Raw genomic sequence first — 25,538 nt, forward strand, 5'->3', positions numbered from 1 at the left:
AATGTTTCTATTCTACAGCACTAGATTCTTCTAGACTCTTTTAAAAACTGATTGTCATCTGCATTAGAGACTGTGTGTGTGTTTGATCATAAACTTTCCCGTGACATTATGTTTCAGGCAACAGAAGAGGGACTGGTGACTCTGTGGTAAGTATTGCAGGTTGATCCATGAGTTATTAATGTTCATAAGGACTGACCCTGAAATATGACACTCTTATTACTCAGATTATAAAATGTCAGGGTTCTCAGCAGACAGTTCTGTCAGTCTTGTCTTAGTTTAATCTGTCTTTGTCTGTGTTGTGTTTGAGCACATGACTCTGTCTTTACTTGTGTTGGCCATGTGCTCCTCTTGTCCCGCCTCCTAGTTTCCAGTGACCACGCCCTCTTGTTTAGTCGTTTATGAGTCCTCGTCAGTCTGAGTGTGTGCTCACCTGTTCTTTGTCTGAGGCTGTTCTTCTCCGTTTTCAAGTCAAGTCAATCATCCTGTCATGTTACAATAGGATCTGTCATCATAACGTCATGTCTGTATAAGTGATTTTCACAAAACTTGCAATTGCCAGGACACACGTTTTACACATATATATTACCTGAACATTTGCAGAACCTGAGGAAAATATCATTAATGGATGGCATTTAATAGCTTGATTTTTCCATATTTCCATTGATGTTTAGGAGCAGACAGATGATGTGACTTATACTGAAGTCGCTGCGTACAGTAAAAAACGAGGCAAAAAGAACAGGGTGAGTGAACACTTCCTCGATGTTGTCCAGCTTCTCTCAACATGATAGTTTATCATTTATATGCAGTTCTTCTTGATTTGTGTGATTATATGCAGTTCTTCATGAATTGAGCTCAAACAACATGCTGTAATAATCGTGGGTTGAAACAACTGTGATGTTCATTCAGGTTCGCTGTGATGATAAAGTGACTTATGCTTCCATCAGAGGAGCAAAAGCTGGAGCTCAGGAGAACTGCAGTCAACTTTATGCCTCTGTGAACAAGAACAAATCAGTCAAATAATTATACAAAACCCACATGAGCAGAGGAATATCAGTCTAATATAACTCAATCCTAATGGGTTCATTCATTGTTAATACTTTCAATGTCTTTTACTTGTTAACAAACAAATTGTACTGAATTGTTGTCTTTTGTCCTCTTTGTGTTCTGGCTTTGAGTTCTAGCGCTTCCAGAACTGTTTTAATAACCTTTGGTCTAGTTTTAATTTATCAATGTGGAACTAGTGTGACTACATATTTTCAGGAGTATTTTCAGAGCGGTGAACTCACGGTTGAGGTTTGGGAACATGTTTCTGCTGAGTGTGAGGACTCTGTTAGTTTAACCACACATGTTATTAGAGAAACACATGTGGTTAAAGAAGAAAGAAAGAAGAGGAACTGACATCTTAAAGGTACAATATGTAAGAATTTTGCATTAAAATATCCCATAATCTCAAGGCCAGTGTTATATATTTTGTTAAGTTGATACTTACAATATCCCAAATGTTTCCAACTATTTTTGAGTCGCCAGTCAATTGCGTCATATCCGCGTTACCCTCGGTTTCCGCTCGTACTGCGTGGAGTCCTGGACAAAGGCGGAAGTTGTAGTTGTAGCGTCTATCAAGCAACAAACGTTAGCTTGTTTCTTGCAGTCGTTATGGAACACAATTATTCTTTACCGATTGCAGCTGGTTCTGTCGACAAAACATGCTTAATTTTATATTTTCCAAATGTAGCATTCGGTAATAGTTATGTTTATGTAAGGAAAGTATTATTGCTTTAGATTTGTGTTTAGTTTATTGACATTGTTTATCTGGTGTTTATGGCCATGTAAATAAATATAGCATGTGTTATACATAAAGATTAATCAGTATTTTGGTAAATGATGTGGGTATGTTCGAATGTACTTTTACAACAATTGTTTAGAACACGTAAAACTAACCACACAACGCGCATTCACCGTGGCAACCGCGACGGGACAAAACAGTTCTCAGATCCACCGGTTTTCTTTCTCTGCGTCCAATTCTCTCTCGTTCCAGCGCGGCTTATAAGCGGTCTCTCCACGCCGATCACTGCAATAAGACACAGGTGTTCGTTGTTTGCACTTGACCTACTTGCTCGTCTCTTCTCTCTCCCATTACAGACCGCGCTGAACCACGCCCCCCTCGCCACAAAAAGCATGTCATTATAAAAATAGAACTTAGCCTCATCATCCATGAACATGATTTTTCGATTCCCGTCTGACTGATTTACATCCACGGTGGAGTTTAAAACGACAGTTCCCATCATTCCACGCTCCTTCACATCGTCATCAAGCTACGCCATTGTTGTTGTTTGGAATGTAGCGCCCTCTAGCGGACAAAAATTATTGCATATTGTACCTTTAACCCACACAGAACTGGTCATCTCTGAACCCAGTTTGGACTGAACCTGGTAAAACAAAAATAACTTCTTTAACGGATATATTTGTCTGGTACCTTTTATTGGATGCTGAATAAGACAAAACAAGAGAAAAAGTACTTATTATTCAGTCCCATAAGTACATAAAAACAGTTATTTGTATATATCGCATTAAAGGGTCACGACACCCCCCTCTTTCAACTCAAGTCTAGCTCACAATCTTTTTGAAAAATGCAACTTAAATGGGCGTGGTGGCTGTAAGAAGAAGGGAGGGGAGTAGGTGTGGTCAAAGCCAGTGGCCTATGCATCCAGTAGCACCTCAATGCAGTACACAAGACTGTCACTAAAAATCAGTGGTAAAACGAGGAAATGGTAGATTTTTTTTTATAGCTGCCAAAGTTAAAATCTAATGAAATACACTGACACCTTATTAAAACATATAAATGTACATGCATATGTATAATTATGCCATTATAAAATATATATGTTTATATACACACTATAAATGCATATATTTGAAAATAATACATTTTCCGCTTTAAAAAAAAAAAAAAAACATTCCGTAGGCTATAGCCTAGATCTACGCGCCCCCTAAACCCACATAATAAAGATGGATAATGACATAGAAATTTGCACAAACTAAGCACAATATCTACATTTTAATAACGAGTGATTATTTAACAAAAGGCAAGTAAAACGGTCAGGGTTACATTTTAGACACACACACACACACACCTCTGAAGCGATAGAAAAGTCCTCGGGACCGCATCACTCGCAAGACGAAACCTGCTGACCCAGTTGAATGGTTGCTACACACACATAGTTTAGATGTGTCCGTGGTTGATGGCCAACCAACCGCTCGCAGTCAGAGTCCAGCCAGAGAAGCATCGCGGGGAAAGATGCACTGCAACTTTTGCACCACGAAAACAAACGCGCGTCCCATCATTGCCTCTCTCATCTACTACGTGATATCACAGTTTGACATGTCTGTCATTGGAAAGTTCCACGTGGTGTCATGAATAATTAAGAGGCAGTGTCTTCTCATTGGATAAGAAAACTCAGTCATGAATAATTATGAGACACCGATGAGTCATCAAAAGGTGTGTTCGACATCGCCTGCGGCTGGATGCAACCGATCGGCGAGAGTAGCCGTGTGCAGGCGGGGAGGAGCTGCAAACGGAGACGTGAAGTCGGACACTTTCTGGTTCCCGTAGTGACCGCTCACGTGGTGTTTGCATACTTTACCACAGCTGCAGTGAAATAAATGCAATATTTGCCAAATAATACACAGATGTTTCAGAGACATTTTCATTCAATACTTTATGTACTGCTTCACAGCGTCTGTTTGAACAAGAATAAAGTTCAACATAAGCTACTGTCAATTAAGTGGAGTCTACGTTTTTTAAGCAGTTTTAATTTGATAAACATGACACAATATAACATGACAATGACATGAAAAGAGTGTTCACTGTTATAATAAACTGATTTGAGAGCTTTAGAGGAACTAAAGGTGTTCGAATAAACACGAAACACACGTGATCATTGTCATGCGGTGAATCCGGCCAATCGTGGAACAGCTGTGTCGTCATCAGCCCACGTGCAGCCCAGTGCAGCCGCTCTTGAGAAGCTGCGCTGGCTGAGTTCTCCGGCTACTCTCGAATTGCTCTCACGGTACTTTGATGGCATATGTCACAGTCACGTGGCGTCGGCGCTGTATCAAGTCGGACAAAATTTCTAACCGGCATGCACTGCTTTAAGTCAGCCGCCGATCGGTCTGCGCAGAGCTGCATGAAGTCGAACAAGCCTAAAGTACTATAGTGCTCTGTCACGTCACAGCCTGTGACGTGGACTTGATGAAGATTTTAAACCCGGAAGACGAAAATAGCGGAAAAAAACTCAAATTTAACCATTTTCCCCCTACTATTAAATCTAACAGATGCTAACATTGTCTTCAGTGGTGTTCAACACCTCTGTTAAAATCTCAGAAAATTTGGTTTAGGGTTTCATGACCCTTTAATAACCTTATTAATATTGCAAGAGTAAATTAACATCTATAAATTGCCATTAAAAACATGTTAAGGAATACATAAAGGATCTGCAGTATATGGAAGTTAATCTTCTCTTGTTTTGTCTTATTCAGCATCCAATAAAAGGTACCAGACAAATACTTGTATTTATCCATTAAATAAGTTATTTTTGTTTGACCAGGTTCAGTCCAAACTGGGTTCAGAGATGATCAGTTCTGTGTGGGTTAAGATGTCAGTTCCTCTTTTCTTTCTTCTTTAACCACACGTGTTTCTCTAATAAACATGTGTGGTTAAACTAACAGAGTTCTCACACTCAGCAGAAACATGTTCCCAAACCTCAACAGTGAGTTCACCGCTCTGAAAATACTCCTGAAAATACCAGGGGCGTATCCATCATTTCAAAAGTGAGGGGGACAGAATGCCAAGCATAATACCTTTTTTTTTTTTTTTTTTTCTTTGTTGACAGGTTTGTTGACAGGTTTGTTTCTTTGTTGACAGGTTTTTGCTTAATTGGCTTAATATGCTATTTATGTTTAAAGCAATAAAACAGAAAGAAAGAAAGAAATGCAGATGTTCTGTACTTTATACTGCACATAGCCTAGTATTGTATATTGTACTATATTGTTTACATATTTCAAATTGTTTTTTGTGTAGGCTACGTCAAACTTCAAGCTTTTAAAACTACTTCAAACTTTCTGGTTAGGCTTTATCAAGACAACTTAAAGTTTGTCTACAAAATTTGTTATCTAACAATTGTAAAGTGTTAATGAATTATATATGGTAAACATCATGTAGGCTACACACGTTACAACGCTGCCTGATTCAAGCAGATATAGTGTCTGTTAAAGGGATAGTTCACTTTGAAATTAATTTTTGATATGTTTTAGCTTACCTCAAGGGCATCCAAGATGTAGGTGTCTTTGTTTCCGCAGTAGTTTCAATTTTGATATTTTTAGGTCAAACCGTTCTTGTCTGTCTCTTGAAAACAGCACACGTCCAAATGATCTGACGGCGCGGGCGGGTATAGATATATACATAGATGTCGCCTTGGCTACTGCAGTTCATTGGAACGAAACCGTAGCCAAGTGACATCTAGTGTATATATCTATACCCGCCCGCTGGCGGGTATAGATGTATACACTAGATGTCGCCTTCGCTACTGCAGTTCATTGGAATGAAACCGTAGCCAAGGCGACATCTATGTATATATCTATACCCGCCCGCGCCGTCAGATCATTTGGACGTGTGCTGTTTTCAAGAGATAACAACGATATAAATACTGTTCGTTTTCTCACACAAACCGCTCGTTTCGTGTCTTAGGCCATCAATGTGTACTTATGATGGGGAATTGTTTAATTTGGACGATGGGGAATTGTTTTAATTTGGACTCTGTGCTTGTGTTTTGAGACAGTGACCATAGACCTGCATTATATGACTGACAGACAAGAACGGTTTGACCTAAAAATATCAAAATTGAAACTACTGCGGAAACAAAGACACCTACATCTTGGATGCCCTTGAGGTAAGCTAAAACATATCAAAAATTAATTTCAAAGTGAACTATCCCTTTAATGCATGAAAATCCAAATTCAGCATTAACAATCACCATCTTTATTCTAATTTGAATTACATATCTGTGAAAAAAAAAGAATAAAAAAAAAAGACTGAAAATAAGCGCATGTTTGTGCGAGTAGTGAATATTTACAATTTCCAACAAAACTTGTTATTATTATTCAATTAATTATTAAACTCGAGAAATAGGCAGAGTTATTCATCATTGTGCAACACAATTCGGATATCACATGACAACTTACAGTGCTTGACTTTTTCGGGAAAAAGGAGTGAAGAGTTTTTTGCCGTTTTGAACTCATTGCGACCTCTATGAAAATGAAGGATACAGCGCGGGTGCGAGCGTGGGCGTGTCGTGATGCACGAGTCGATTACCATGGAAACGTTAAAGTCACGTGTGTAGATAGACTATCTTGACTCTTGGAATTTTAAATCTGGATGTACACACATTGGCCCGCGAAAACCTCAACTTGTCGTGAACACACTTGCCCTACGCAGCCGACCCCCCTGGGAGGTATGGACAGGACCATCCTGGTGGTGGTGGGGAGGGTGGAGGTTGTTGTCGCGTCGGCATCCGCAAACTCAAACATGTGTTGTACCGATCTTTTATACAGAAAGTATAAAGACGTGATTCGATAGAAATTAAGGTAATAAGTGACGAAGTAATTGAGTCTTCCTGGCAGAACTTAAGCTAAAGCTTTCATTTCCACATTGCTAAATTAAAACTAGACCAAAGGTTATTAAAACAGTTCTGGAAGCGCTAGAACTCAAAGCCAGAACACTAAGAGGACAAAAGACAACAATTAGGCAGAAACGCATGTGTATTAGTTTAACTATACTGCTTTTAGATCCTCTTTTCCAGGTCTAGAAAATCCCTCTTTTAAATGGCTATCTTATCCAGGTTTTCAAGATGGCTTCCAAAACAATTTTAAAAATCGTTGAATTTTGTTGGTTTAGCTTATTTTAATGTTAGTTTTTTTTCTTTTTTCATACATAACATTTTGTACCGTTTTGATGCTGGAAATATATGTTTTACATGTCAACGTCTGTGCTTTTGAAATGTACAGTATGTGTAATAAGCAAAGCTTCTGCCTACTCCTTTTGGGTCACTGCGAGTTGCTTTGATCACATAGATTATATGATTATATATATAGGCCTACAGTTTGTTTTGAGCTTTTATTCTGTTTTTGTTTTTTCTAACCCTATAGACCAAAACAAAACATATTTTTACAAAGAGCCCATTTTTCTTGTGCATTTTCCCAGTTAAATTATTAACTCCCTACTAGGCTATATATTGATATAGTTTTCAAATACACTGTTCACTAAAAGAATTGAAATAGAAACAGCGCATTTAGGCCAACCGTCTCCATTGACTTTGTATTGCCTGAAGCCGCCTCCTTGTCATTTCTAACTTATAACAAAGAACAATGTCTAAAAGCTGCTATGTGACAAGGTGTAGCCTACAGCAAACAAGCTACAAAACCCTAGAAACAAGTTTTTATAAGCTGTTGACCCCCCAAAAAAAGCGTTTAAGGGCACAAAAGTGGATACAGGCAATTGAGACAGAGCGTAACGTATAGCTTAGCTTACAGAAATATAATATATAAAACTGACATTTGACTAAGTGACAAAATGTTGAGTGTCAGGATCCCACAATTAACCCATTCTTCCAGTGGATGCTTCACGTCTTATTGCCTGTATCCACTGTGGCATCATGAGAGGTAGAGGATCACCAAAGTGTGGGTTGCTTCACAAATCGAGTCCAGGCAGAGAGCAGATTTTCTGTCTACACCTGTTGATGTCAGCCTTACGCTGACTGAGCTAACGTTAACATACACTGCTGCTTGGTAACTTCAGACTGTTAACTAATGTAGAACATTCTGTGTAGCTTACTAAAGAAAAACATTTTGTAGGCCTACCATGAAAACAAGTCCACTTAAAACCGCAACATTTTCTGTCAGCACTGTACAAGTAGTGTGTAATAGCATGTTCTTTTAGTTTTGTTCTCATGGACTTTTAGTTTGTATTCTTTAGTTCCCTTTTTCCCTTGTCTGAGTTTCCCGCCATCATCAGTTACCATGGACACCCATCTCACCAGCTGTCATTCATCATGTTCGTTAGCTCTGTGTATTTAGTTCCTTATTTGTTCTCTGTTTCCTGTCGGTTTAAGGGTGGGGGCGTGGTTTGAGGAGGCGTGGTTAAGGGGTGGGGCATGGTTTGAGGAGGCGTGGATAAGGGGTGGGGGCGTGGTTTGGGGAGGTGTGATTAAGGGGTGGGGGTGTGGTTTGGGGAGGCGTGGTTAAGGGGTGGTGGCGTGGTTTGGGGGAGGTGTGATTAAGGGGTGGGGCGTGGTTTGAGGAGGCTTGGTTAAGGGGTGGGGGTGTTGTTTGGGGAAGCGTGATTAAGGGGTGGGGGCGTGGTTTGAGGAGGTGTGGTTAAGGGGTGGGGCATGGTTTGAGGAGGCGTGGTTTGGGGGAGGTGTGATTAAGGGGTGGGGGCGTGGTTTGAGGAGGCATGATTAAGGGGTGGGGCGTGGTTTGGGGGAGGCGTGGTTAAGGGGTGGGGGCGTAGTTTGGGGAAGCATGGTTAAGGGGAGTGGGCATGGTTTGAGGAGGCGTGGTTAAGGGGTGGGGGCGTGGTTGGTGGGTGAATGCATCAAAAAACACTTGACAAATGAATTCACAACCTTATTGTTCTTTAATACATAAAGTAATACATCCTTTCCAGAGCCATAGAGAGAAAGAGCTGCAACACTCCCATAGACCTCCGTTGTAAAAAATGGCGGCGCTTTTAACCGCCTACTTCCGGGATTTGAAGATCGGATTAGTTCCAAACACTGTCATTTGGTCGTTGGACACCATTCACTTACATTGCTGCGCGTCGAGTTGTTCCAGAGGTAAATTGCTGAAATATCGACCTCTTTTGAATTGTCAACTGTCTATATTGTATCAGAGGCCCTTTGCGATGCTTATACTGGTCTTCATTTGTATGCACGGCGTAATTATTTATATTTTATGTTGGTTGTTTCAACCAATTTTCAAGCACTGCCTGCTAGGTAGCGCGACTTCGTCAGCTGTGACAGTAAGAGCTCGGTAATGAATCGCTGCCACCTTTATAGCGACTTAATTTTAATCTTAATTTAATTTTTTGGGATATACTAACTTTTCATTATGTTTTGTTGTCTTGAGTGAAGCAGCTTGTGTGAACAATGCTGGACCTCTAGGATTTTTATGGCCATGCAGTCCTGTCTGTTTCATGGATCACCTGCCCCTGGTTTTTGTTTTTCTTGTTCACACACACTCACACAAGCACACATTTTTTGTTGTCTGTCATTGTTTAATAAAACATATTTTATTTGAAAACCTTAATTTGTATCAGCCATGCTTAATTGATGTCTCAATAGCTGTAACAGAAGTTACAAGTGTTTTGTTAGTGAATTGCTTAAGTTACTTGGATTGAGTTACAGCTACCCTTACTCTTAGCCTACTCTGTACTCTGCACTTACCTATAGACCCAAACATAAAAGCGTAAATTCGTTTTTAATCCGTTATAGTTTTGATAATATGTGTATGGCTTAATCTTAACATTATATTCTTAGTTTTAACATGATCATGTTTCACGTTGTGGTCCTGGGGGTGGCCACTTTCATCAGAAGAAGTGAGCTATAGCTTCTAAGCGAATTCTGAACGGACCGCCACCGCAGACGTCTTTGCGTGATCAAAGGTAGGCTAATGGCTGAATCGGAATTTATAAGCAAAATCACAGGAATCAATAGCCTAATACAGCCCAGTTGTGCTAAAATAAATATCATGAGACGTCCATCATCAGATGAATGATAATGGAAAAGTTAAGTAAGAGCCGCTAAAGCCAGTGCTACTACCCATGCGAACATGAACACTAAGCTTTTCCCTCCAAAAATATAGTCTAAAACTTATCTCCAAATGCAAAACTGACATTAACAAAATGCAATAATGCAATTACAGCTGAAAAAGTACTTGGGTGTGTGTTTTATTTTATATAAAATAATAAAAGCCGCCATTGGCTAGCGGAACCCCACCTGCTGTTAGCATCCCATTGACTCCCATTCATTTTGGCGTCACTTTGACAGCGAATAACTTTACATCTGAGGCGTTTAAAGACTCCATTTGTCCATTGTTTATTTCTAAAGAAACACGAAAATGTATATAAGGCTCCATTACCTTGTAGCTTATGTTATGGCCCTGTAGAAGCAGTTTTTGTAAAAATAGGCTAACGATTGCGTCACAGCCACGCGACTCTCTGTCGCACAGTAGGAAATTACCGTATGGACAGGAGTAGAAGCTCGCGGGCAATCGGGAGGACGTCGAGGCAAAATGACAAAATAATTAATCAGAACACCAACAAAAAGTTTCTCCTGCTCCAAGATCATGGACAGCTCCTACTCACGCTCTCCGTCTCTGCGAGTTTCGGAAGGTAATGATTCAGATTTCTCTTGGCACAGCTACTAGAAGACAGACGGTTTTCTCACGTCACATCTATGTCGTCAAGCTCAGTTTGAGTCTGCGCAGTACGCTCGACCCCCAGGAAGTAAGAGTTTCTAATTTGGCTTCACTTTGTCTCCGGACATTTTCATGAATTTACTTGTGAAAATAGTACCAAAGCGAATAAAAAAAAACTGTATGTAAACTGAACAAGCAACAGAATGTGTTAGAGATATGATGCAAAAAGATTGTGTAAAAAAAAATAAAAATAGACACATAGAAATCACTCTGAGGACACTGTATTGGGTCACTTAAAAATAACTATATTTCATTATGATGAAATTGTTTTCTCTGACAAATAATCAGTATCTACAATAGCTGGGTTTCCATCCAAACGTAAAGCGAAGGCATTATAAGCAAATGTGTCTTCTAGTGACGTAGAGCCGTAAAGCTGTAGGATTCGAAACTTTTATACGAATTAAGGGATTTTTTGGGGGGAAATTTGCCATTTCCATCACTCGTTTCTGATGCAATACTTCTGTGCGCATGAAACCAGGGTGATGGAAACATGACTAGAGGAAGTTACCAACTAGAGGAGGAGCTGATGATGTTTAAAGGAGGAGCTGTAACTATATATAATGAAGAGGAGGAGCTGTAACTATATATAATCAAGAGAAAGACTGACAGAAGCACAAAATGGCTGATAAGTGTGATCTGTGTCTGCTGGGACTGATCATTCTCTCTTCACTTCTCACAGGTAAAGAAATCTGTATTTTCTCTAAAGACATTTAGTGGAATTAGTCTGGAAAGAGTTCATTTGAACACATTATTCTTGCACACATTCACGTTGTGATCTCAGAGTTGTGTATTGATACACACAGATCATACTGTATTATTCCTGATACTGGACATAGTGTCACACAAACATCTGATGATGAAGAATTATCTTCATATTAAGAGTGTAAGGGTGGATTTCCTGCAGAGGTTCAAGCTGCAAGACTGCCGAATGACTAAAGAAAAGTTGTCAGCAAGATGGTAGAAAACTGTACATTTCTTGTCTATTCCACCCAGTGCTACTTATACCAACGACGGAAATAAGCGCAGTTACAATAGATTAATATGTGGGAGAGCGTTGCTGTAGAGAGTGATGATATTGTATTGCAATATGTAGCACTTCAAAGTCAATACCAAATCAAAACTGTTTAGCACATTATTTGGTATTGAAAAGGTTTAATGACAAAATATGGTTAAATACTTAAAATAGGCATGTAAATGTTTCCTGAGAGAGAGAGAGAGAGAGAGAGAGACAAAGAAAAGAGGAAGTAAAGAGAGAGAGAGAGCCCTAAGAACTATCGACTATTTTTGACTGTCAAAATGCCGGCGGAGCTACAGTGAGTTGTTCAAAACCTTTCTTTTTAGTAAACTCTGTGTACACAATCAGGGTGGCCGCGGGTCCTTAAAAAGTCTTAAAATGTCTTAAATAAAGTTTTCCTAATAAAAGGCCTTAAAAAGTATTAAAATGTCTTAAATTCAGATTCGATAGGTCTTAAATATTTCTGGCCACGTTACCGCTAAAATTTCTCCAGTCGGACCTAATGTCCGTCAAATAACCAGTGAAGCATCGAATCGCGAGAATGATTCAGATTTTATTACATAAACAGCTATTGATAATGATAATGTAGGCTTTTTCTTGTAACGCTGTTTTGTTATTTCAAATGTAGGCGCGTTGCGCGTGGCAAGCGCGCTCATAATGTAGAAGAGTAGGCTACGCTCATAATGCGCGACCACAACATTGCCCAACATCAAATGGCAAACGTAATGCAAGCAGAACGAAACTGCTCGTTATTGTGTGGTTGAAGGACCGTTTATCAGTTTGGACCAGTGCAGCGCGAGCCGATCGTGATCATGCGACACTGTTACTACACAGCGCTAATAAGAGATGCAGTAAAGAAAGCATTTTAATTCGCCACAGAACTGACAGAAGTAATAACATCGCTGCGAGATCTAGTGATTCAGATTCATATTTCTATTCAAGAAACATTGTGCCATGAATGAACTATCAGTGTCCACAGATCAACAACATTTACAATGGATTTACTGTAGTAACACTAACTGCAACCATGGAAGTTTGGCAGGAATAGTAGGCTATAATGCCTTCAAGTAACACGTCGGTTTTATTTTGACATTATGAATACAATTGCTGCCCTCAAATGTTAATCTGAACTAAAATAATCCTTTGTTTATAACTACTACAATATGACATTTTATTTTTTCCAAGGAGCTGTTTTGTTTTATATGCTCCTAAGAAGAGTCAATTATAGCTCTAGAATTGCTCAAAGTAAAAAAAAAATATCATACTTTATGATGTTAGTTTTAATATAAAAAAAGAATAAAACATTTAAATCAAGGACATTTCTCTGGCATTAAAGGGATAGTTCGCCCAAAAATGATATTTAGCCCATGATTTACTCACCCTCAAGCCGTTCGAGATGCATATGTCAATCTTTTTTCAGACGAACACATTTTCAGTTATTTTAGATAATGTCTTAGATCTTTCAGTGGTTATAATGTGAAGCTATGGGGTCCAGCTCGTTGAAGTCCGCAAATGAGCATGCATCCTTCACAAAAGTAATCCATCCGGCTCCAGGGGGATAAACGAAGGCCTTCCGAGGGTAATCCGTGCGGTTTTGTCGTAAAAATATACATATTTAAAACTTTATAAACGAAAATAACTGGCTTCCGGTCGCGGTCGACGCGCGTTCACGGCAATGGATGCTGGCATATGACATAGAACGTAGCGTAGGAAGCGTCGTGACGTAGAACGAACGTAGAGTTTTGTTTTGCTCTGCTCTCTGGCTGCGCTGTCACGTTCGTTCTACGTCACGACGCTTCCATCTCCATGAACGCGCGCCGACCGCCACCGGAAGTCAGTTATTTTCGTTTATAAAGTTTTAAATATGTATATTTTTACGACAAAACCGCACGGATTACCCGCAGAAGGCCTTAGTTTATCCCCCTGGAGCCGGATGGATTACTTTTGTGGAGGATGCATGCTCATTTGCGGACTTCAACGAGCTGGACCCCATAGCTTCACATTCTAACCACTGAAAGATCTAAGACATTATCTAAAATAACTGAAAATGTGTTCGTCTGAAAAAAGATTGACATATACATCTCGAACGGCTTGAGGGTGAGTAAATCATGGCTTAAATATAATTTTTGGGCGAACTATACCTTTAATTTCTTTATGCTGTATCAAAAACGTACCGAATCGAACCATGACACAAGTGTATCGTATCGAACTGAACCGTGAATTTTGTGAACCGTTACACCCCTAATATATACGCATGTAATATAATGTGTATTTCCATCACAGGTTTGGTCTTAAAGGGATACTTCACCTCTGGGAAGATGAATGTGTATTTAAAATAGGTAATTTATGTAGAAGAAATGTGAAGAAATTTTTTAATTTGGAGCTTTCTAGACTGAGAAAAGCCAGAAAATGTATTTTTGGCTTATGTGGATGAAAGACAACAACTCCCAGAATGCACTTGCTTCGCTGCCCTAGGAGGCCACGCCTACCGGTAAGACAGCGCAGTTGAAAACAAGGTTAGGCTAAGGCTACTAGTGAGTAGCTAACGTCATTACTGAGACGCGCCGGTCTCGCAACGGAGGTGCGGGAATTTCCTTAGCAATGTTAAAACGCACATCAACCGATCACTTGTTTAGCGTTCATGTAAACACTACATTCAGATTCACCGATCGGAATGAATTCAGTTAGATTGAAACATGAGGTGTGCATGTAAACAATGAATGGCGACTGCAGAAAGCAAAAGCCGAATCCCGGACATTTTGAACGATCCTCGCCCGCCGGACATGTCCGGGAAAAGGAGGATGGTTACTTACTCAGCTTTCTCCTACTATTCAGCTTTCTCCACAGAACAAGAGCCTGCTAGCTTAGCTTCCAAAGAAAGACGGCTGACTGTGTGTACATTCTGTGAGTGAGATCCCACCCTGTATGGGCGGGCTGAAAACATGCGGAACAACGCCATCTACTGGCTGTAGTCTTTAGCCTCTGGCCAGAAAATCCTCCGATGACGCAAAATGACGATTTTTGCGTCATCGGAGGATTTTTTCCAGACAAAAAATACATAAATCTCTCCTCTCAGGGGGATATGAGGGTGGAAAGCATGGGAATTCGAAAATACTACAGGTTTTCTACTAATACAAAGCTTAACCCATTTAAGCCCACCGGCAACTATAGTTGCCGCAGTGCATAGTTGTCATTTTCCTTTTGTAAATATTTTTCTAGATGTTGTCCATGTTTTATTTCTCAATGGAATGCAAGCAAACAACCAAATAAAGGATTTCAAGAAAAAAAAAAAGGTATTCACTTCCTCCCTGTCACGTGAGGCCGTCAACTTCCTACCCCTATTTCCAGGAAGCAGGGCGAAGGCAAACCCTCCCAAAGAAAGGTCATTTTCATGTTACTAATAAGTATTTTTTGTTGACATATATATATCTACATAATCATGAAGGTCTCTAGAATCAGCCGATCAAAACAAATCTTACAAGAGATCTATAGTTTTTTGTATACTTAGTAAAAAGTCCAAGCGGCAACTATAGTTGCCGGTGGGCAAATGCCTTGTAAGTACATATATCATGGGAAAATGGGGTATACTGTGTTAATAGGTTAATAAATCAAGTTTATTGGTCTTGTTTAGTGCATAAACATAACTTAACCCTTTAAATGACACTATATAGATATATTTTCTTCATTCTATTTATTTGTATTTATTTATTTTCATTTAACTTTTTGATACACAATGCCCTGTTATGGCTGCACTTTGTTCTGCACTATGTTCCACAACTTTAACCCTTGTGCGCTGTTCGTTTGCGGTTTACAGTCAGGCTATTTGGGGTCTGAGAGACCCCAGGCAACAAAATATTATTTTGTAACAACATATATATTTTAAACAAATGTAATTTTACTCAGTTTATTAATGTTTTTACTCTACATTTGGACATTTTTACTCCACAAAATGTTAAAAAAAAGAAAAGAAAAATTCTCCAAAAAGAAAAAATAAATAAATAAAAACTTTGCCTTATAAAATACCCACATTTCTAACTTTCATTCATGGGGATAACATGGCTAATTTGACATGGTTTAGTGTAAGATTTTTGGCCAAATCTTGGAAAATGCAGTTTTAAAAGTAAAAAGTAAAAAAAAAAAAAAAATCACTTTAACCAGTAGATGGCTGCAGAGCTCTAAAAGTACTAAAAGTTTCAAACTAAAAGACATCTTTTCACAAGTTTTTCCAGTTAGATTCATATCTACATATAATGAAATCACAATTATAACAATAAAAGTTACTTTTTGTCAAAGTTCGGCAGTTTTTGTACTGAAAAAAAAAATCAGTTTTTCAATAATGTTCCATTATGATTCGAATCAAACCTGATCATGATGTTACAAAGAGAAAAGTTGGAGTTTTTAGAGTTTATCATTTATTTCAAACATCTGTTTTTCATATAATTCTACAAATTTAAAGTGTGCCACTTCATTTCTGTCTGTGTGTTCTGTGTTGTTTCTGATTTTTAGAATGAATTTTGTCCATTGATCAAATTCATTTGATTCTAATCATAATATATAACATTACTGAAAAACAGATTTTTTTTCAGTACAAAAAGTAACTTTTATTATTATAATTGTGATTTCATTATATGTAGATATGAGTACAACTGGAAAAACTTGTGAAAAGATGTCTTTCAGTTAGTCAAAAAGCAAATAGCAAATAGTGGTGCTCTGCAGCCATCTACTGGTTAAAGTGATAAATTGTTACTTTTAGAACTGCATTTTCCAAAAGATGGGCAAAAATCTTACACTAAACCATGTCAAATTATCCATGTTATCCCCATGAATGAAAGTCAGAAATGTGGGTCAAAAAGACCCTGAACAGCGCACAATGGTTAAGGCAAATGGATTTGTTGTTTGTTGTGTTTTCATATTCAAGAGATTATAAGCTAGATGCAGTTTTTTGGGGGTCTGCATCAAATGTTTTTCGACTTTTATACATAATAAATTTGTTTATGAATAAAGATTGATCTGTTGAAAGCAGTTATTTTGAGATAAATGCGAAATGTTCTCCTCCTATTCATATTTTACATTGAAGGGGTGCATACAACATATTTGCCCACCGGCAACTATAGTTGCCGCACATTCAAATATGATTTTCAAGAAATAAAAAAAAAAACCTGGGGAAAATAAATGCAGAACATGTTCACATAGGACACTATTAACAGGATTATATGCATGAAACCATTCAGAAAAATTTGGGCACAAATGGGTTAATGCTAAATCCTGAAGTAACCCTTTAAATTTCATTCAAAGTGGCATTAAAAAGGTCTTAAAAAGTCTTAAATTTAACTTGTTCATATCTGTAGACACCCTGACAATGTTCTCAATGCTTGAGTTCATGTGTAGAGCCCCTGGTGATACTTCCAGCAAAGTTTCATGTTGTGTTGAGCCTTCTTAGTGTTTTAAAAATATAGACAAGACCCACCCACTTTTTAAGACCAATGATATTATACCCACTCACTTTTACCGTCTCTAATTCAGCGCATTTGTCTGTTCGCTTTTCAGAGCGCCGTCAGTCAAATCCATTCCACTTGAGGAATTCCCTAATAAATTAAACTCCATTTCCGCTGAAACGCTACATTATATTTCTCAATGAGTCGCAACTGACGGAAGTAACCGCCCGTTGTACCCTTCCAGTCAAATATTGCGTTGCAAACATCAATAACAGCTTTAAGTTGTCATTGCTGGCAAATGACCATAGTATTAGGGGGATAATCCACGGATAGCTGTGCATTTAATGCACGACGTGGAGGCAAAGAACCGCCCGACGTGAAGTGGAGTTTAGTTTACTTGTTTAATTAAAAGGTGCCAGAATACATGAAATGGTATTTACTCCAGTAACATTTTTCTGGGGGAGGACCCACCCACTTTTTTTCTTCTTCCAACGCCCATGGTCGTGCCCCATTCGCTCCCATTCAAGAGGCAATTTGACCGAAAATGTAAATACGGTCAATCTTAAAAGTGGCGTTTCCATCCTAATTATGCTTTTAAATGAAAGTTTGCCTCGGGTAGATGAACAAAAAGACCCTAAGTTGCATTTTGGTGAGAGTAACACTTTAATGTTAGTTTTTCTCTGGCTGCTGGAACTGTGTGTTATGGCAAGAACAGTAAGAGACAAATGTGTTCTAGTGATGGGTCGGTCATGAACGATTCGTTTATTTTGAACAAATCTTTAATATGACTCAGGACTTCTGAGTTATCTCAGAGAGTGTTTAGTTCAGTTTGTGTTGACCGTGCATGTGCAAAATCCTATGGGTTCTGTACCGGAAAGATAAATGATTAGTTCATCTCTTGAGTCTTCGGGTCTGATTCTTCTGAGTCTTTCGTTCTTTTGACACCTGACGTGATGTGACAGCGCTGGACACATAAATGAGTTAATAATTCCCAAACTTTCTTATAAACAAGCGTGTAATCAGTTTTTTTAACAGTTACATGCTGCGTTTTTGGTCTCAGTCTCAATTTCTTATAGCTTTCTTATTTCTTTCAATTCAATTATTATTTTTTATTTTCTATCATGATGGTTCTTCTCCATATGAATGTACCAAAAGTTGGTAATTTAAACGTTATCTATGATGGGGAAAATCACTGATAAATATACTACTACTACTAGATTCCCACTACTAATGTGATCAGATGATGTCATCTACTTGATGATGATGATAACGATATAGTCATCATGTAGTGCTCTGATCAGCTGATCTCTTCTAGACTGTCATGTGTGTTATTAATTACATATAATTGATTAGAGTAAAACATATAGAAAAACACTAAACATTTTGAACTACTGTTTCACTGATACACTCAAACCTCAAGAATCAGCGCGTGAATCTCAATAACGGTGACATGCTTCATAAAGAAAACCAGGGATGGGCAAACTGGGTCCTGGAGGGCCACTGTCCTGCAGAGTTTATCTCCAACCCTGATAAACTCTCCTGCCTGTAGCTTTCTAGTAATCCTGGAGACATTGATTAGCTGTGTTTGATGAGGGTCCCAGATAGCAAGCAACCATCCAAACAATGTTAAATCAATGTTAATGTGTCAATGTAAACTGCACTGAATCAACATCACTTTAGCACCCATCTTTTTTGTTTTTTTAGATTTCATCCAAAAATCAATGATAATGGCATTGAATTTATGTTACAATGTGATGATGATGATTCAATAACTATAACAGTATAACAGTGACCCAGTATAACCCTCCAGGACCGAACCCTAATTTGTCCTTTGGGGTCAATATGACCCAATCGACACTCAAAAAAAATGGTTTCCTTCATCTCAGTGCAATAAGATTTTGTGACTTTTTCTAAATTATCTATCTATAATATCTTAATTATTAGAAACTCAATTATACACAGTCTTTGTAAAGCTGGCTGCATTGTAGACGGCTGCATCTAGAGATGGTGTACGGCTTTCTGTAGCTTTGCCGATGTCTCTTTGAAAGTCTTTCCCAATTCACTACACCTGTTCAATATCAAAATGACAACGACAGTCACACAATTCAGACAATAAATGAACAAATCTTTAACTGTAAAAAGTTTCAAGTTAGGGAAATGGAAGAGAGTGAGATTAACCTAGCCTAATTGTTTAGACAAAAAACAAGATGGGGCAACCACACTTATTGAACTCACTATCAAGCCATCTGAAGTGTGCCTCCTGCTGAAAATGCTCCTGGCTGACAATGTTGTTAAATGTCTGGCATGCCAGAGCCAGCCTCAGGATTGCAGAGCAGCCGTCTTCTAGAACTACGAAGACAAGGATCCTCTGGAGAATGTCATCGGGCAACTGTAGATTTGAAACACGATTTAATATGGAGTCATTGCAAGCCATTTCATCAACATTAAAGTGAATATGAACACATGCCTGCAAAATGTCAGTGGCGACTGCACCATCCTGTGAAATCCTTTTGATCTTTGCTGGGAGTGTAGGTACCTTCAAAAAGTAAAACAGAAAAACAGATCATTTAAGAAACAGCTGCACATTTATACATGCTACTTTCACTACTTTTTTACTGAAATATTACCAAAGTGCTGCGTCTCCTTTTCCTAGGGACACGAAAGACAGGCAGCAGACTCCCATCCCCCATCTTCTTGCCTTCCTCTGTAAAATGTGCAAATCTTCGACCATGTCTGTAATTGACATTGACCAAATATGTTCATCATGCTTTCCCACTTTGACAATAGTATCTATTAATGTACTACTTTTCATTTCACAAACCATACCCCTCAATTTCAAGGTTCTCCAGCAAAACCTTGCACCACCAACTCCTCAGATATGGCATGTCAGACTGAAGATAAGAACAGTTGTAATGTAATTCACCACAATTAACATTAATCATCTTTGTCAACACCAAGACTGCACTTACGGTGGTGAAATCAAATGCTGCCTCCATAGTTATGTACCAGGTATACTGTAAAGGCAGAAAGGCTGTTATGTTGCCATGCCATTTGTATGAGCATAAATTAACCAAGATGAATAAAAATGGACAATGGATGTTGTGTGGACATCACTAAACATCCTGAAAATGAGCCTGGCAACTCACCATAACCATAAATAATCCACAGTCAATCCCAAAATGTTGTAGGGGTAGCCCCTGTTTGAAGAAAGAACACCCATTATGAAGAATTTACAATGACTATCAACCTTATACAATGTTCTTGTGCATTTTCATTGCAAATGATTATATTTAAATGAATGTCTTTGGAATGAAAATTGTTTTTTTTTATTTTTCATTTGTCAAAAAAAAAAAAAAAAATCAATAAGTCCAGAATAAATCTGAACATTTCCATACGCCAATGTACTAGAGCACAAATACAATGTGGAACGAACGTGATCGTGCAAATTTATGTGTCATTACTGCAACAACAAGACACTTCAAAAGACCTCAAATAACAACAAAAAAACACTGATTTAATGTATTTTAAAATGTTTAAATATATATATTCATAACAAAAGCTGTTATAAGAGCAGTCAGTCACATCTAAAAAAATGAATGGATCTCTATGGCGCCTCTGCTGGAAGTGTACGGTAATTACACTTTTTGGCAAAACTAAAAACTACATGCAAAAACAATTCTAACCAGCAGATGAAGAATTATGCATCTCACACCGAGATCAATATCCAGAAACAACTCATATTTAATTTCGATCATCATTAATGTTTTTCTTTTTGGTAATAAAAAGGTAATATTTCATATGCATGCTAATGGGGTAGCTGAGGTATTTTGCAGTAAATAGGTACAAAAGTACTTAAAATCTCCCAAAACATAGCATTAATGTATAGATGAGAAGTAAACAAAAAAATTAAAAATGTAAAAAATAAAATAAAATAAAAAAATACACTCACTCTCCTAGTGCATGTTTAATCATATTGTATTGAATGATTTGTTAATGCATTATTTTGTCATGACTTTACTTGAGAGGGCCCTAATCATGATCACATTCACTGTTAACTACTCCCCAAACTCAGCTCATGATTGATCATAAACTTACTATCAAACACACAACGAGTGTTCAGCTCAGCTCAGTGATGTTGTGTGGTCAGAGAACAGAAGTACAGTATCATCACGACTGTGTCTGGATGGAGAGTGAACTACTGATCCCAGCAAACCTTCCCTGAGTTTTGCTCCTTCCTTTGGGAACTGTTCCACAAATATTCTTTGTGGGTTTTGAATTGTTATTTTGTATTTAGCTGTGCATAAGTCACAGTAGGGTGAGTTTGAAGGAAAGAGAGAAACACAGAACAGATAAAGAGCTTTTAAGGTCAGTTATTAGTGTATTTTCTACGGTTGAAGAGGAGGATCAACTAATCCTGTGCCGTCCAGTAATGTTTATGACAAAGCTGAAATCAAGAGTTCAAGATATGATGATATTACATTATTTACATTTGTTTCAAAGTCAGAGTATTTCTTATTCCTTCTTAAAGAGGCGTTTGATTTGGTTTATCCATAAATGTTAATTAATGCATTAACTATCAAACACCGGAAAAAGACTGTATGATTTGAATCTTCTGCTTTTTATGCTGGTATGGTTTATTGATTTCATTTATTAATATCATAATGATCACTGAGATATACTGTGTTTCAGGTATCAGTGGAGTGGAGGATCATGTGTTCATCAGTTCTGGTGAAAATGCTCGTCTGTCCTGTAATAATGCTCTTCCTGACTGCAAATCTAAAACTACATGGATCTACAGCAGAGATTCAGCAGCAGTTGAACTGATTACTTTAGGGATAAAGAGGAAAGACACAGAGAGTCATGAGAGACTGAGTCTGGAGTCTGACTGCTCTCTGAACATCAAGAACGTCATAGAAGAAGATTATGGATTATACAGATGCAGACAATATGTGAACGGACAGAAACTAGGACCTGATGCTGATGTTTATCTGCATGTTCTTCATGGTAAGTTTATGATTATCTGGTCAATTTAAAAAGGGCAGATTCTCCCTTTAAACTCAGATGATGATTGAAGAGTCTGTGATTTGTGTCTTGTGTTCAGTTTCAGTGTCTCCATCATCATCATCATCATCATCATCTTCATCCTCACAGACTGAGATCAGTCCAGGCCGCTCTGTGACTCTCTCCTGTCAGTTGTATTCAGATTATAGATTATCCTGTGATTATTGGGTTCGTTCTGAGGGAGTTGAGCTGTTGTGGGTGAATCAGGCTGGTGTTGATCTGAAGACAGACTCCAGATATCAGATATTATCATCATCAGATCAATATCACTGTATCATCACTCTGACTACAACACTCCTGAATGAAGATAACAACAGAGAGTGGAGATGTCAGCTTACTCACAGAAATCAAGTCAAGACCTCAGTCAGATACACTGTCAAGTATTCAGGTGAGAAAACACTCTTTTCAGACAGATTTGTGAAAACTTTCACACACTGGCTCTACTCTTCCTGATGGCTTCATACGTTTGGCAATTGTAAAATATTAGTGGTCAAAGTCATAAACTGCATTTAAAATCCTTATAATTCTCAATATTGACCTCCTATGGGTCATACTAGGCTAAAATAGACTCTTCTGATTTATGCAATATTTCATGTATGACCCATGAGGGACGTCAATATTGGGAATTATAAGGATTGTTATGCAGTTTGAGGAATTATAAGGCTTAATAATGTCATTGATTCAGGAAAGCTGAAGGTTTATGGGAAGCAGCTCACTGTGTTTCACTCTCATATAAACCAGGAATAAATGATACAGTAACATCTCTCTTCTCAACTACTGCCACTGTAAGCTGTGATGATTGAACACAAACTGCATGTCATGATCAATATGAAAATATGATGTTAATGTCCTGATGCGTCTGAACATTCATCTTCTGCAGCTCCAGTCGCTTCAACAACACTGACTCCAGTCAGAAGCTCAAACTCTGAGAAGACATCAAGCCGAACTACAGCAGCAGCTTCTACACAAGGTTCATGATCACATGATCACTGTCACACATCATCAGTCTCTCGCTTCAGTGGTTTGCACTGGCTCTCACAGACTGCTTTATCATCACACATATTATCTACAATAAAAGGTCTTTAGTCAGATTTGTCAGTGAGTTTATGACATTTTGAAACATATGATTTGTACTTTCTGTTGTCTGATGCAAAATAATTATAAATATTATACAGCTAGTCTCACGCCATCCCAGGATAAATGAATAAAATCATAGTGAGGATTTATTTTTGTAAAAGAAATGCCTTGACATTGTGTTCATGCATTAAAATATGACATATTTCTATTTCCATTTTGTTTTTAACAGTTGTAACTACAACTACATCAACTTAGGAAAAATGATCTGTGTGCCAGCGCATGATCTAAAAGTGTTGTCCTTATTCTCTTAATGAGTAATGGGTGTGTTTTGTCTCTATTCTCTTAATGAGTAATGGGTGTGTGTTGTCTCTATTCTCATAATGAGTAATGGGTGTGTTTTGTCTCTATTCTCTTAATGAGTAATGGGTGTGTTTTGGGTGTAACGTGAAATAAACCAATCAGAGTCTCATTATTAAAGTCGGCATGAAATCAAAATGGACCCTATTTACTTTGTTAGCGCATATTACTAGTCTTGTGGTGAACAATTAATCCGTGCAAGTTAAAACACAGAAAAAAAATGTTTGGCTTCGTAATCTTTAATCAAAATCTGAAAATGCCCCTCCCCTCTGCCTTGGAGGACCTTCTCTGATAGGTTTGACGGCTTGGTTTGGGCAAACGCTTAACCACTCCCCTCAAATCGTTAGTCTGTAATGAGCGAGAGATGGAGAGGAGGAGCGCTAGAGTAAAACCCTGCCCTCTGTTCAATATTCCTTTTCACTGGGAAATACGTCACAACACTGGAGAAAAGTCGTTTGCAACTTCCGGTTCACGCGGACTTTAACATGACATAATTTGTAAGTGTAAACACTAACGCTTCTCTAGCGAGGAAACGGATCTGCTCGTGTGTGTTTAAAGTTATGTGTGTGTGTGTGTTTGCAGGGTTCTCAAGTTTTATCAAAAGTTTGGAGTAAGATCACATGCGGTTAGGGGAGGAGCCCTAATGGAAAAGCTTCTGGCCTGGTTGCAAAGTAGTTGTAGAGTTTCTGACTGCATCAATAATAATGTATACGATGGGCTATATATTAAATGTTCTAGACTAAACATGTTAGACGAGCTTTCTTCCAACTTACCTTCTCCATCACGACGTGTGTTCGCACGATGTTGTTGGTTACCTAGTAACGAACGTACGGTGGCTGAGAATGTTCCGTCAACTTCCGTGTGTTCGCGCATCTATGTTGCCTAGTAACGAACACAATCTGGCCGAGAAACGTGCTGGCGGCAGGAAACTTCACTCTGTGTGCCTGCGCGCGCCTCGTATACAACATTATATATAAAGCTTGCAGGACAACTTATTTGCCATTGCCTTTTCAGCGTGAGAAATACACGGTGTGGCGTGTGAGCGTGTGAACTGGTTGAATTGCGTGTGTCTCACGACCAATGCGTGAGACTTGAGAACCCTCTGTGTGTGTGTGTGTGTGTGTGTGTGGTTAAAGGGACAATCTACGAGACATGCCGGATTCACAATATCTTTATGTACACAATAATAATCTTTTACATTGTAATCCTTTTCTTTTTCACATTTGGTATGTTTGTGTGCTGCTGCATGTCCCTGTGTGTGTAATAAGCAGAGTGTGTGTAATAAGCAGAGTGTGCACACATACATTTGCTATTTAAACAACATGTCGCAGGACGTGAAAATGAAAACTGTGTCGGGCTGAAACTAGCAAAACACACTTGCGTCTCGCCTGGCGCTGTATTGCGTGAGGATTTATTAAACATATAGCAGTTTGTAAAATGAATGCCTTGACATTGTGTTCATGCATTAAAATATGACATATTTCGATTTCCATTTTGTTTTTAATAGTTGTAATATTGACTACTGCAACAACACTTTCTCCAGACACCACAGCAATCTCTCTGAATCCAGGTGTGTATGATCATCATCTTCATTTGACCGACTCATAGAGTTTTCTAGAATCAGTTTCTGAATCCTCTCTGGATTACACTTTCCGTGTTGTCATAGGCGAGCAGCGTGCCACATTTAATGCACGAGACAAAGCCAACTCATATGTTGTCACCCACGACTAGTTTAAAATGTTTCCATACCTCCGATTTTCCTCCAAACTTGCTCAAAGTTAATTCTCCTGTTTAATTTTTTTCTTTGCTTCTTCAAGCTCCATGAGCACTTAAGCTACAGAATAGTACAACACGCACAGCAGGTGTGATGCGTCACGCGTGCGAGTGACTGCGAGTCGTATTTTTGTATTTTGCCGGCAGCAGAGATCACGTGGTTGGCTGGCTGCTGTCAGCGACTACTGAGAGGGTGAACCCGATAACAGTGTCATTGCACTTTACTGCATTGACTATAAAAGGGGCGCTCACACAGTTTGTCCTTGCATTTTATTCTTAACCAGTCGTTG

At 38.5% G+C, this 25,538-nt stretch overlaps 3 protein-coding genes and 1 long non-coding RNA gene across 4 annotated transcripts in view; 2 read left to right on the forward strand and 2 right to left on the reverse strand.

Moving 5' to 3' along the window:
• The window catches only part of LOC311291374 (uncharacterized protein), a 668,579-nt gene that overhangs the window by 310,527 nt on the left and 332,514 nt on the right, over nucleotides 1–25,538 (reverse strand). The gene's annotated exons all lie outside the window — the stretch shown is intronic.
• On the forward strand, nucleotides 131–982 carry LOC311301129. The gene is made up of 3 exons (XR_014629399.1): nucleotides 131–146; nucleotides 672–740; nucleotides 907–982. It is a non-coding gene; the product is annotated as an uncharacterized lncRNA (long non-coding RNA).
• On the forward strand, nucleotides 11,147–23,609 carry LOC311291501 (uncharacterized protein). Its single transcript, XM_084410536.1, has 4 exons — nucleotides 11,147–11,209; nucleotides 21,670–21,984; nucleotides 22,082–22,429; nucleotides 22,922–23,609. Exons 1-4 carry the CDS (start codon nucleotides 11,149–11,151, stop codon nucleotides 23,017–23,019), a joined length of 822 nt encoding a protein of 273 aa, XP_084266662.1. The 5' UTR covers nucleotides 11,147–11,148; the 3' UTR covers nucleotides 23,020–23,609.
• On the reverse strand, nucleotides 18,933–20,132 carry LOC311298571 (uncharacterized protein; the record flags this gene model as incomplete). The annotated part of the gene is made up of 6 exons (XM_084421620.1): nucleotides 20,127–20,132; nucleotides 19,807–19,994; nucleotides 19,608–19,713; nucleotides 19,448–19,516; nucleotides 19,216–19,369; nucleotides 18,933–19,048 (listed from the first exon to the last, which is right to left on the reverse strand). Exons 1-6 carry the CDS (start codon nucleotides 20,127–20,129, stop codon nucleotides 18,933–18,935), a joined length of 636 nt encoding a protein of 211 aa, XP_084277746.1. The 5' UTR covers nucleotides 20,130–20,132.

This window comes from Rutilus rutilus (genome assembly GCF_951802725.1).
Source record: "Rutilus rutilus genome assembly, chromosome: 1".
NCBI classification, from domain to species: Eukaryota; Metazoa; Chordata; class Actinopteri; order Cypriniformes; family Leuciscidae; genus Rutilus; species Rutilus rutilus.

Coding starts and splice junctions, on each gene's coding strand:
- LOC311291501 (XM_084410536.1), top strand. CDS start 11,149: ATGGCTGATAAGTGTGATCTGTGTCTGCTGGGACTGATCATTCTCTCT. Junction 21,985..22,081: donor TTATCTGCATGTTCTTCATG/GTAAGTTTATGA, acceptor TCTTGTGTTCAG/TTTCAGTGTCTCCATCATCA. Junction 22,430..22,921: donor ATACACTGTCAAGTATTCAG/GTGAGAAAACAC, acceptor CATCTTCTGCAG/CTCCAGTCGCTTCAACAACA.